This window comes from Diadema setosum, chromosome 22, assembly GCF_964275005.1.
Source record: "Diadema setosum chromosome 22, eeDiaSeto1, whole genome shotgun sequence".
Taxonomy (NCBI): Eukaryota; Metazoa; Echinodermata; class Echinoidea; order Diadematoida; family Diadematidae; genus Diadema; species Diadema setosum.
Window position 1 is genome coordinate 25,699,138 of NC_092706.1, and position 13,043 is coordinate 25,712,180.

The 13,043-nt window shown below is 37.3% G+C and overlaps 1 protein-coding gene across 1 annotated transcript in view; it reads right to left on the bottom strand.

Annotated features, from left to right (window-relative positions):
• Positions 1 to 3,296: 3,296 nt before the first annotated feature.
• LOC140245245 (plasminogen-like) overlaps positions 3,297 to 13,043 on the bottom strand; it is a 28,973-nt gene continuing 19,226 nt past the window's right edge. The window contains exons 3-4 of the mRNA XM_072324831.1: positions 5,198 to 5,461; positions 3,297 to 3,565 (exon numbers count right to left, since the gene is read on the bottom strand). Coding sequence (XP_072180932.1) covers positions 3,297 to 3,565; positions 5,198 to 5,461 — 533 coding nt within the window. The remainder of the gene's footprint in view (positions 3,566 to 5,197; positions 5,462 to 13,043) is intronic.

Consider the following 13,043-nt stretch of genomic DNA (forward strand, 5'->3'; position numbering starts at 1 on the left):
TCACGTGATATGTGTGTTAATTGTCTATTCTTTTTAAACAGAAATTTGTATTTCACTGACACACAACGAAAAACACGTTACACAAATGAAATCATTCAAGCTTACACAAAATGTAAAAATGTACAGTTGTAAATAGATACATGCATACGCACATAAAATTTCCATCACAATGTTAATATCATCATAACTATGTTGTTACCGAACATAGCATTTAAGTCTATTCGTGAAATTCGCTTATCTTCAGATAAAGAATATTGCATGATATCTTCCAAGTTATCGATGCTGACTTTATGCAGAGAGAGTATGTATAGTAGATGTAAGATAACTGACTAATATTGCAAGTACACAGCAGAAGGAAACTCTTGAGTGACGACATTATTATTTAGTTTTGATTTACATCAATAACTGTTACAAAATAATATAATCTATGGTTTCAATATTACAGACATGGTTTGCCTCTCAATTACCTAATCGAGTCGTCTATTGATTTTGTACAAGTTGAGTTTTTTTTTTTTGTTCTTATTTTTGAGGAGTGCATTTTCACTTTACTGATCTTGTTGGTGTACAGTTCATTTAATGTATTTCTGTGTCATTTGCATTTACAAAATTGTGATAAAATGATACTAGAATGTCACTTCTTTAGCTCGAGCATTTCCTAAATTTTTAGAGTATTGGTCTGATGTAAATGGTAACTATCAAACGTATGTCATTGGTAGATTCTTCAGAGTAAACGTACTATAGAAACCCTTGTGTAAGGGTTTAAAAATGCATTCTTTTGGTAACTTTAGCATCCCTTCAGGGGCCCGAATCACGCCAAAGCACTATAATAGCAACCGCAACCGCATATTCAAATTGATAGAGACAATGACGTCATTAAGGTAAATGCCTCCCAATAAACTATGCACAAATCTTCTCTATAAATTCCTGTTGTTGACATAAAATCCTGGAGAGAGTTGTGTTTGGCACCAACAAGTAGTAATTTTAAGAGAAAATAAATAACAAGAGGCGGCAATAGCTTTACTATTTACATCTCTTAGTGTACAAATCTATATGGTAGAGTTATGAGATGATGTCTTGAATGCATCTTGGGTACAATTTATAAAGTATAAACATCCTGTACCTACTGAAAACATGATTAAACAACATTTTCACTTAACAATTTCATATCTGTTTTTGCGTCCGATTTTTTTTTGTGAAACTTATACCACGCCGATTTTGATATGTTTCTTTCTTTTTCACAGAAATAAATCAAACTATTGAATATTCTTTTAATCTAATAAAACACGCTATGAAGTGATTCAGTCAGGGGTTACGATAACTGACTTAATAATTCAATTCAATTCAATTCAATTCAATTCATTTATTTTCATACTTCTCGTATATGAGTGTCACATCAGAAATAATAATACAGGTTCTTTTACCTTGTAATCAATGTGCAAAAACGAACAATATAGATAACACATCAATTGAAAGGATAACTGGTCGAAATCGAATGGGGTTGAACAAAGAGAAGTATGACGGGATCTACATGAAAGCAAGCTTGTTTGCCAGTAAGCCCCAAGTAGTCAGTGCTTGTGAAAAAGAAACGGAGAACGGATGGAAGATAAGACCAGGCGAGTGAATGATACCAAATTAGAAAAGCGGGGTATGCCTATGTGATAAAAAAAAGAAGAAAAATGATATATATATATATATATATATATATATATATATATATTTCTTTTTCTGTTCCCTAAATACAGTAGCATCTTTTTTTTTTTGATTTTTGATTTGATTTTATTGGTTCCTGCATTATATCATTGCTCATGCAGATACATAAACATATATCATATACATTAATGGTACCATACATATAAATGGATATACATGAACACTAATAGCTGACAAAATGAGTTTTTTCATTACCTTCAGAATATACAGCAATACATTTCTTCATTGCCTGTACATAAATGTCCAACAGAACAGTGATGCAATGAATAACGCAGAAGGGCTACAGCTTAAGCATTGCTTGATTTGCATGCAGCCCTCGTACATAATACATAACATATAGGAAAATAGGGAAGGGATGACTTGCACAGAGATAGGGATAGGAGAAAGGAGAGAGGAGAGGTCTGTCTGCTTTCACTGTTACACAAAGTTAGAACACCTGGATCTCTGAAGAGCAAAGCATGGCAAAGTATTTTCTCACCGAGGTACAGGTGAACAGTTACAGGTCATGGTCGGTTACATAACATTACGCAATAAATTCAGAACAACGATAATTCCACGAGGGAATTTCATATACAATACAATTGCATTGACATTATAAGATCACTGATATCCAGAGAGCAGCATTGTCTTTACAGCTTTCTTGAAAGAATACATAGACTTTAAAGTTCGAATTTCTGAAGGAAGAGAGTTCCAAATATCAGGTCCAGTGTGTCTGATAGATTTCAGAGCCATCACTGTTTTAGGATTTTGTAGATGAAATTTATCAGATTGCCTTGTGGGATAAGAATGTATATCCTTGTTTAAATGAAATAATGAGAAAAAAGAAGATGGCAACTGACCGTTATACAAACGAAACATAAAAAGTGAATTTTGCAAAAAATTAATATCATTTACCTTTAGTGTTTTTAATTCTACGAACAAAGGATCTGAATGGTCCCGATAACCTGAATTGGTGCATATACGTATAGCTTTCTTTTGCAGAAGCAATATACTGTCAATGTGACTTTTCGCAGTTGCCCAAACAATGTTACAATATGAGATGTTCGATAATATCAAGGAATTATAAAGCATAAATAAAATATTCTTTGGGACATAATACTTATCAGCTTACAGAGTATACCAACGTTACGAGACACTTTATCTGAGATATATTGCACATGAGCATTCCATTTCAAATTTTCATTGATATATATTCCAAGGAATTTGACACTTTCTTTTTGTTCCAATAATATACCATCTTGAATTCATAGTAAGCAAACAGAGTACAGAATACATATTTAGTGTCGATTAAACAACAATGGTAACTGCTGAGAATATCTACGTGTGCAAAGCAACATGTATAAAAAAAAATGATTGTATCTTTTAGTGTAATCATTAGAGAAATGAAGGGGGAGGGGAGAAAGCAAAGGGCCGCCAGGGAGCCATGATACAAAAGGAGGTGGTAAGATATTTCTCCTTTTTTTTTTTCCTTCATTTTGTCTTTTTCTTGTTTTTTATCCAATCTAATGAAGATCTGATCCTCAAAGACCTATTACGTGGGTGCATTCAGTTTCTTTTTCAACAATGCCATCAAAACGATTGGTCTATCAGCCGCAAGTAGGCTGGGCTCTACCAATGTCGCAGTACTCGTAACGCACCGACGGGTCAGTGGTGTAACACCACGCCCAGTCACCCCCGTCAGGATTTCGGCAAAAGTTGTGGTCGCCCAGTCCCACGTTAGGGTAATCTTGTAATTGCGTGTGGTCCCACGGCGTTTGCGATGTCCACTTCTGACAAGTCCTGCCGTTTACAGTCTCGTTAACATAGCCCCGGTAGTCCACCGCCCACAGGTAGTCGGTAAAACATTCAATGCCGTCTTTATGTGACAGAGGGAATGGACATAAAATTGATACATGAGGTAACGAATTGTTAAAGCTGTAATTTTCTTTTTCTGCCATGAATCCAACAAGATCTACATTTGTATTTTTCTTTCTCATTGTCACAACCATCAGATTTTTTTTGTTTTGTTTATGGTTATATACTCTCCCCTTTTCCAAATTTCCAAATTGCTAAGGTCTTATATAATCTTTAATGTATTCAGTATCCGGTATACGACTTAAATATATTTAAGTTTATTTCTTTTGTTTGTTTATGTCATCGATCTGTAATTGTGTGAGTCATGTTACTACAAATGTATTGTAATTTTATATTTTGTGTATATACAAGGCGGCATTGGAAAGCAATTAGCGAACTGAATGTGCCTACCCTATATAAAAAAAAAAGAAAACATGAATAAATGATAAATGAAATGAGTAAAATGAATAAATAGAGTAAATGATAAATAGGAATATAGATTCGATAACTAAAAGATGGATACAAATAATGCCCTGACTTGATCGAATTTGTAAGTTCGAAAAATACAATGAATGAATAACAGTATCCAAGGTCTTTGTGGCGTGACAAGAAATCTGTCAGTCTAATGTAGGTTTACTAATGGCATTATGACGGTATCAAATGAAATACTAAATACTTATTTGCACTCTCTAAATTGTTTTAAAATCCAAAAACAGCAAGTAGAGAAAGGAAACGGAAAAAGAACACTTTTAGAGTACAAGAATATTACTCAAATTATTCTAAACCTTTCCATAGAAAAGTAAAGAAAGTGTAAAGAGAAAATCAACAAGGAAAAGAAGAGACGAAGGAGAAGTGAGCAAGAACAACAACTTATCTACGCGTTTTTTCATAAACAATAAAGATATGGTAAGTTTCAAGTGTTGTATTCGTGTAGTAATATTGTTCGTTATTACCATGCCTGATGACCTGCATGTAGATGTTCATTAACATTTCTTTTTTAGATATAAGATTGACAATAAAAAATATTGTCAATTCGAAATGATCAAGTTCGAATAACATAACGAAAAATAATTATTCCGTGACAAACTTCCCATGAGGAAATTCCCCATCATCAGTTAGAATGGAGACCATCTTCGACAGTAATGCAACTGGTTATCAATGGTGTAGCAATAACAAAAATTACTATCATTATTATTATTATTATTATTATCATTATCATCATCATCATTATTATTATCATTATTATCATCATAATCATTATTGTTTTTGTTATTATTATCATTGTTACTACCACTACCATTATTATTGTTATTGTTTTTATCATTATTATTATTGTTATTATTATTATTATGATTATTACTATCATTACAATTACTATTACCATGGCGTTTTATTTGCTGTAATCATTATAGAAGTGAAAGGAAGAAAAAACACAGGCCGGGAACGCTATGATACGGAAAACAGCATCAGTAATAACTTTTTTCCGTTTTCTGTTTCTTCTTCGACATCCCATCATCTTTTTCTTCTTCCAATACATTTTCCTTATCTGATAGTCTAGTGAGGATCTGTACTTGAAGGACTTAATATCAAGTGAACGCTTTCACTAAAGACATTTTCTTTCATTAACACCCTCAACACGTACGGTTTATTAAGCCGCAAGTAGGCTGGGCGCTGCCAATTTCGCAGTACTCGTAATTCACCAATGGGTCAGTGGTGTAACACCACGCCCAATTACCCCCGTCAGGATTTCGGCAAAAGTTGTGGTCGCCCAGTCCCTTGGTAGGGTGTTCTTGTAATTGCTGGTGATTGTGCGGCGTTTGCGATGTCCATTTCTGACAAGTCGTGCCGTTTCTAGTCTTGTTTACAGTACCCCTGTAGTCCACCGCCCTCAGAAAGTCGGTGAAACATTCAACGTCATCTTTATGTGAGAGTGAGTGTGAATGATAAAGATGCATGAATTAACAAGCAGGCACCAATAAAGCGACTAAAACATGATAAAGGCAAATTAGAATGCATAACCAATACATGGGTACAAAAACTACGCACTGAATTGGTCGAAATCGTAAATTTGGTAAATGTAATGAACTCCCAAAACAGTGCCCGATATCATCTCTGCTTGAAAGAAAACTACTGTGTTATTAATGATTTCTAATGACATAAAGTATAATACTTACTTCTTATTTGTACTCAGCAAAATATTTAACTGCACTAATTGTTGTTCAATAAACAAGAAAGATATGAAATAGCACGTTTTATCATTAGTAATTCTTCTTGTCCGTGAAGGGGGATGGCTAGTAACTGATAAGAAGTGAGAACCAGTGGGAATGCTGGGGATCATTGTTCCAATCCTTGTGGGATTCATTTAAGAATACATTATACATGTATATGTATTGTTGTGTGAAAATTATTTGCTTCGGAATGCTCTCATAATCAGGTAATGTGCAATTTAATGTTTCCAGGTTTAAATAGCATCATGCCTGTACAGTGATCGGGAAACATTCACCTGACACTACTTAAATATGAGACCATTCTGAAGCAAATAATTTTCACACAACAATAGACATAATTATAATGTACTCTTAAAAGGATTGGAACAATCATCCCCAGCATTCCCACTGATTCCCAATGATCAGTTACTAGCCATCCCCTTTAAAGCCACAGATGGGTATTAAAGATAATAAAAAGTTTTGGTACCTCAAAAATTTCCTTGTCTTAGTTTGTGTTTCAGGTTAAAGTACCTTTCATATAACTAACACTGTGAGACTTACTCGCCCCAAAGTGCTCTCATGTCTTAAGCCCCAGTCACATAATACTCTGCGTCCGGCGTTACGTCCAAAAAGGTCATTTTTTCTGCGGACTCCCGCGGATCCTTTGCCGTCACCAGAAAATTTGTATAAAACATACGGGGGGAAAATGCGGGCGATACGAACAGATACGACCAGATGCGAATACTTGCGTCCACTTGCGGATATTCTTACGGATTGGCACATAATAGTTTTGAACACTTGCGGAGAGTTGCGGAAATTTTCGGATAGTTACGGATAGTTACAGATTGTTATATTGTGGACAATATGGTTTTCTCTGACGATCCCTGCTAAGTCAGTGTATTATGACAGCAAGGCTATCACATACTGGACTGTCTTGCATTGTACACTGGGGGAAACTGAAATTGAATGGCGTATAATACAAGTTGTGAAAAAATCGTAATCCTATAATTTGCTTTACAGTAATAAAAGGTATATGAAATTTTGTAATTTTATTTGTGCAACTCAAATAATATATGACTAGGCGTCATAAATGTAAAGAATACATAACATAATTATACCACAAATAAAATACAATATAGATCGCTAAGTTAAACATTAGAGAAGCAGTCATAGAATAGACAAACTGTGGTTACGCTGTCATTGTGCAGCGATATTCATGACTTTTATACTGGGTTATGTTAAGGAGAGTTTTATAATAAATCAGTGCTTATCAAATTTCAAGAAAAAAAGACATAGGGACTTTCAAACACCCCTCCGACATACAAGTACAATATATATATATATATATATATATATATATATATATATATATATATATATATATATACATATATATATATATATATATATATGAAGAGTTTGTTTGCAAAAAACAATAAGTCCATTTTTGACGATTTTGAAGTACGGTCTCTGTCATAAAGTACAAAATAATACCTTTTAAATGATATATTGGTCACCACATATAAAGGTATATTTTTGAAGTTATTATCAAAAGAAGCAAAAATGTTATTATTATTCTCTTTACTTTTCTTGACCTTTAATCGCAAATTTGACAAATATGGACTTATCGGTTTTTGCAAACAAACTCTTCATATATACATTCATATGTGTGTGTGTGTGTGTGTGGAGCATAAAGTGGGTAAGACTGCAGAGAAATATAGGTTTTCCCGGCCAATTTCGCACTTTTGTCAGTCCATTTGATAAAAGGTTCATTCAATTTATCGAAAATCCTCGTCACTGCACATTCTGTCATTGCAAGTTGGTCGTTCAATTTAGCATTTCGATCAATGAAATTTGAACATGTGCCTTTCGAATTCGTAAAACGGGCATTCAAAATTGGTATTTCAGTCATTCAATTTCGCGTATGGACAGTCAAATTCCAAACATGTTCATACATATTAACGTCATGTTATTTCTTTTTTGGAAAGGTAATAGCATTTAAACGCGTATTTCTATGTGACTTTTTTGTTTCATCCACGCACTCTTAAGCAGTAAAAGTATCATACTTTTGACCCTATATAACTCGAGTTTGTTGTTCTGTAACGCCCCCTTTCTTTCATACATTTCATTTTAGGCCTACATGTACCAATACTACAGATTAACTTCATCTTCTTACAGTCATGACAAGACAAGCACAAAGAATTATAGGAACATTTGATGATCATAACCTTGACTTCCTAGAACTGGCAGACACACTCGGAATAAAGCGCTCAACGGCCAGATAAGTAACGTTGTGGCCACATGATGCAAACTAAAAGACTCACTAAACACATTGAAGAAAAAAAAAACTGTTGCCAAAATCTCTAAAATGAGTACGAAAATATGAAATGTAATGACGCTTTCAAAACAATAACTTTGTTGAAAAAAAAAACTGAAGAAAGAACCAAAGCATAAACATGCGTGTTAAATTGACTGCAAAAGATGTTAAATTGGATGCCCAAAAATGAATTTGAATGAACGAGTGCAGCATGTCCGTGATCACGTGACTATATCATTCTAAATTGAATGAAAGAATAACGAAATGGTGCTTGTTTTACGAATTTCAATTGAAAAAGTGTTAATCAGAATGAGGAGAAAGGTAATTTAAATGCTCCAAAATGAATTTGAATGAAGAGATCATAAAATTGAACTACCGATCATGTCATCTACGCTAAATTTTGCTAAAGTGAATGCAGCAATTAGGAATTGGACTGACAAAAGTGCGAAATTGGCCGGGAAAACCTATATTAGATTCGTTCTCATTTTATAATATAGTTATCGTTGTCCCACACCTTCCCCGGCCAGAAAAGTGAATAAAATGCTGTCACCCCATCCCCTACCCAAAATATTGCCTTTTTCGAAAAAAATACATATTCAAAGAGTGCAACAAAAAAAGTTCAGCACAAGGGACAACCGATGTCATGAGTAGGCCTATGGGTGCCACCTGAAATGATCATTTCATAATTTGACCATGCGGTTCTGCCTCTCCACCGCTCCGACTGTGTTGTAGCATTCCTTCAGGTAAATGCGCTGCAGCTTGGCAACATGAGTTGTGTGGCTTCCCACGAGTCTCTGTGTTCCCATGCGAGTGGAAAACGTAAAACGTAGAAGGACGTAATCGTCCGCAGCATCCGTAACTGTCCGCAAATATCCGTAAGCCGTCGAAAGTGTTGTGATACGTTAACTTGCGGTTATTTTCGGATACTTACGGTCATAGGCGTACCCAGGATTTTTTAAAGGGGGGTGTTCAGTGGCGTACCGTGGGTCAAGACATGGGGGGGGGCGCACCTCATGCCGTGGAAGCAACATCAGAATTGCATAACTGTAAATGCGAGCGAGCGGAGCGAGCGAGCTTGAAAATTTTGACATTTTACAGTCCCCAAACTGCCGTTTGTAGCTATATATAATAATATATGTATATATATATATATATATATATATATGTATTTGCTTTGGAAATTAAGGGGGTTGCACCGGGTGCAACTGCTGGCAGTTGCTGGCAGTAACATCAGGAGAATGACATAACGATTAAATGCGAGCGAGCGAAGCGAGCGAGCTTGAAAATTTTGACATTTTAAGTCCCCAAACTGCCGTTGGCAGCTATATTTTTTCGCTTTAGAAATTAAGGGGAGGGGGTGCAACGGGCGCAACTGCTGGCAATTACTGGCAGTAACATCAGGAGAATTGCATAACGATTAAATGCGAGCGAGCGAAGCGAGCGAGCTTGAAAATTTTTACATTTTACAGTCCCCAAACTGCCGTTTGTAGCTATATTTTTTCGCTTCGGGGGAGGGGGAGGGGAGTGCAACGGGCGCAACTGCTGGCAATTACTGACAACAACATCAGGAGAATTGCGTAACGATAAAATGCGAGCGAGCGAGCTTGAAAATTTTGACATTTTACAGTCCCAAAACTGCCGTTTGTAGCTATATTTTTCGCTTTGGGGGAGGGGGAGGGGAGTGCAACGGGCGCAACTGCTGGCAATTACTGACAACAACATCAGGAGAATTGCGTAACGATAAAATGCGAGCGAGCGAGCTTGAAAATTTTGACATTTTACAGTCCCAAAACTGCCGTTTGTAGCTATATTTTTCGCTTTAGAAATTAAGGGGAGGGGGCGCACCGGGCGCAACTGCTGGCAATTACTGACAGCAACATCAGGAGAATTGCATAACGATTAAATGCGAGCGAGCGAAGCGAGCGAGCTTGAAAATTTTGACATTTTACAGTCCCCAAACTGCCGTTTGTAGCTATATTTTTTCGCTTTGGAAATTCGGGGGGGGGGGGGGCGGGGGCGCACCGGGCGCAACTGCTGGCAATTACTGGCAGTAACATCATGAGAATGGCATAACGGTTAAAATGCGAGCGAGCGAAGCGAGCGAGCTTGAAAATTTTGACATTTTACCGTCCAAAAACTGTCGTTTGTAGCTACATGTATATTTTTTTCGCATTGGAGGGAGGGGACGCCCGGTGCGCCCCCTGGATCCGCCACTGGTAGTCAAGGGTGTCGGTTTATGTTCATGATTGGGGGAGGTATGACCAGCGAGGGGGCGTCGAAGTGACCAAGCGGGAGAAGGGTGTCCAAAATCTGCACTTTATATAGAGCATCCCCTAATTTGTTTGTGTTTGTGAGTGTGTGTGTTTCATATAGATGGAAAAGTTAGGAAATAGCCAAGGCCAAGTCTTATTATTGGCAATGCAAGGCATTTTAATATAGACTAGTATGTAAAGCAACACTGCAAAATCAATGATCAAGCTTTGATAGCAAATGACTGTGTACAACCTATCAAACATTGCGCAACATTGCAGCGACTCTTTTTGCCATTCCGATATTCTGAGTACACTGCGCACATCCTGCTTGTATTCAAAATGCCAACCAGGAATCACGCTGAATCACAATCTTTTGTCGTTTCCGGGCTTTTTGAACAATGTTATACCTCTTTAATTATGTGGTTAAAAGAAATCTTAGAAAAATATCTTCTTTTTTCTTGATCATCCTTTCATATCGATTTCAAAAGCAGTTTAATAACCCTCAACGGCGAAGCCAAGATTTCATCTTGGGGGGGGGGCGGTTAGTCTGCGAGGGAGCGAAGCGACCGAGCCCGAGCGAGCGGAGCGAGCGAGGGGGGGGGGGGGGAGGGTGTGGGAGGGGGGTCCCCCCTCCCAGGGTAAGAACTTTTTTGCATTTTGATGTTGTAAATGGTGCAATTTCATGCATGTTTTTGTGCGTTTTATCAACGTGAAACAGTCCCACTCTTTTCAGGTAGCAGTACGTGTATATTTTAATGTAGATTATATGAACAATTTGCCTATAAAATGGTATAGTTTAAATACACTTCTTGTATTAATTCTTTTCACTGAATATCATGAACGCGACTGAACCCGAGCGAGCGGAGTGAGCGAGGGGGAGGGGAGGGTGTGGGAGGGGGGTATCCCCCTCCCACGGTGAGAACTTTTTGCATTTTCATGTTGCAAATGGTGCAATTTGATGCATGTTTTTGCGTGTTTTAACGAGTTGAAACAGTCCCACTTGTTTAAGCTTGCAGTATATTTTGATGTAGATTATTATTGAACAAAACAATTTGGTATAATTTAAAGACACTTCTTGTATTAATTCTTTTCACTAAATATCATGAACGAGACTGAACCCGAGCGAGCGGAGCGAGCGAGGGGGGAGGGGAGGGTATGGGAGGGGGGTGTCCCCCCTCCCACGGTAAGAACTTTTTGTATTTTATGTTGTAAATGGTGCAATTTGATGCATGTTTTTGTGCGTTTTATCGACGTGAAACAGTTGCACTTGTTTAAGGTAGCAGTATATTTTGATGTAGATTATTATTGAACAATTTGTCTATAAAATGGTATCATTTAAATAATCTTCTTGTATTAATTCTTACACTGAATATCATGAACGCTGTCTGTTCGTTCAGCAATCAAACAGAAAAAGCGTGCACACGAGGGTGTAGATAGGGGCATATCCCTTCCCACACGAAAGTGATTTTCGCGTTTTCAGACCTGAAATTCAGCGATCTGGTGCAAATTTTTGGTGCAATACTTTTTCATCGAAGTGTTAAAATCACGGAATTTAGCTCTTATTCCGAATGTGCATCATCTGTGTATGTACAAAGTCTAGTGAGATAGAGCTTTGGGGAAGGGGGATTCCCCCTCCCGCTCGCGAAGCTTTTGCGTTTTTAGAATAATAAAGCGATCTGGGGCACACTTTTTGTGGAAAATTCGGAATTTGTCATTCCCAAAAATGTACCAAGTCTATAGTGGGTAACAAGCAATGAATGGGTGGCAAGATACCTCTCCCATATTCAAGGGAGCCTTTTTTTTTTCAGTTTTAAGCTTTTAGAACTGAAATTCAACAATCTGGCACACACTTTTGTTGGAATATCTGGAAATTTGTCAATCCGTGAGAAGAGAAGTGTCTGTGGAAGGAGATTCTGTATAATTTTCTGATTGCAGTTTAACGTTTTGGTGCGCACATTTTGTGTCATATTTGGAAAACTGTTTATGTTCAAAGTGTAGCCACAGTCTACTTCTATGCATGGCGGGGGGGGGGGGGGGAGGGGCGGGCGAGCAGGGAGAAGGCGAGGGCGAGTGTTATCTCCATCTTTCCCTTACTATGGAGCTTTTGCCTTTTTAAGGTTGAAATGGAGATATCTCGTATACGCATATTTGTTGGAATATTTGGGAAATCACCAAAAAAGAAAAAAAAAACTGATTGGGTGGGGGGGGGAGACTGAGGGAGGAAAGGGTATTAAAAGGTGAAATTCCCCTTGTACATGAGGGAACTTTGAGTTTTCGGAATATAAGTGATAAGATTAGTCTTGTGCACTCAGAATTATTCATTTTTTTTTTAAATCTAAAAAGTGTACAAAGCTAGGGAAAGAGGCACAGAGGGGGAGGGTTACCCCCTCCCAAGCACGAGAGATTTTGCATATTTTGAATTGAAATTCAATGATCTGGTGCACACTTTGAGTGAAAGTTTCAAAAAGCAAATATGATCTTATTTGATGAAAGGTTGCAAAGGAGACCCGCTTCATGTGCATGCATACAGTATACACGCATTTTTTTTCCGCCTCCCAAATCCCCGGTCCAAATCTTAGGGTGGGCGACCGCCCCCATCGCCCCCCCCCCCCCCCCCCCGGCTACGCCAGTGCTAACCCTTGAAGTACCACTTTCGTAGGTTTTTTTCTTTTTTTTTTTTTTCTTTTTTTTTTCTTAATCAGCGGATGGGGGGGGGGGGGGGCA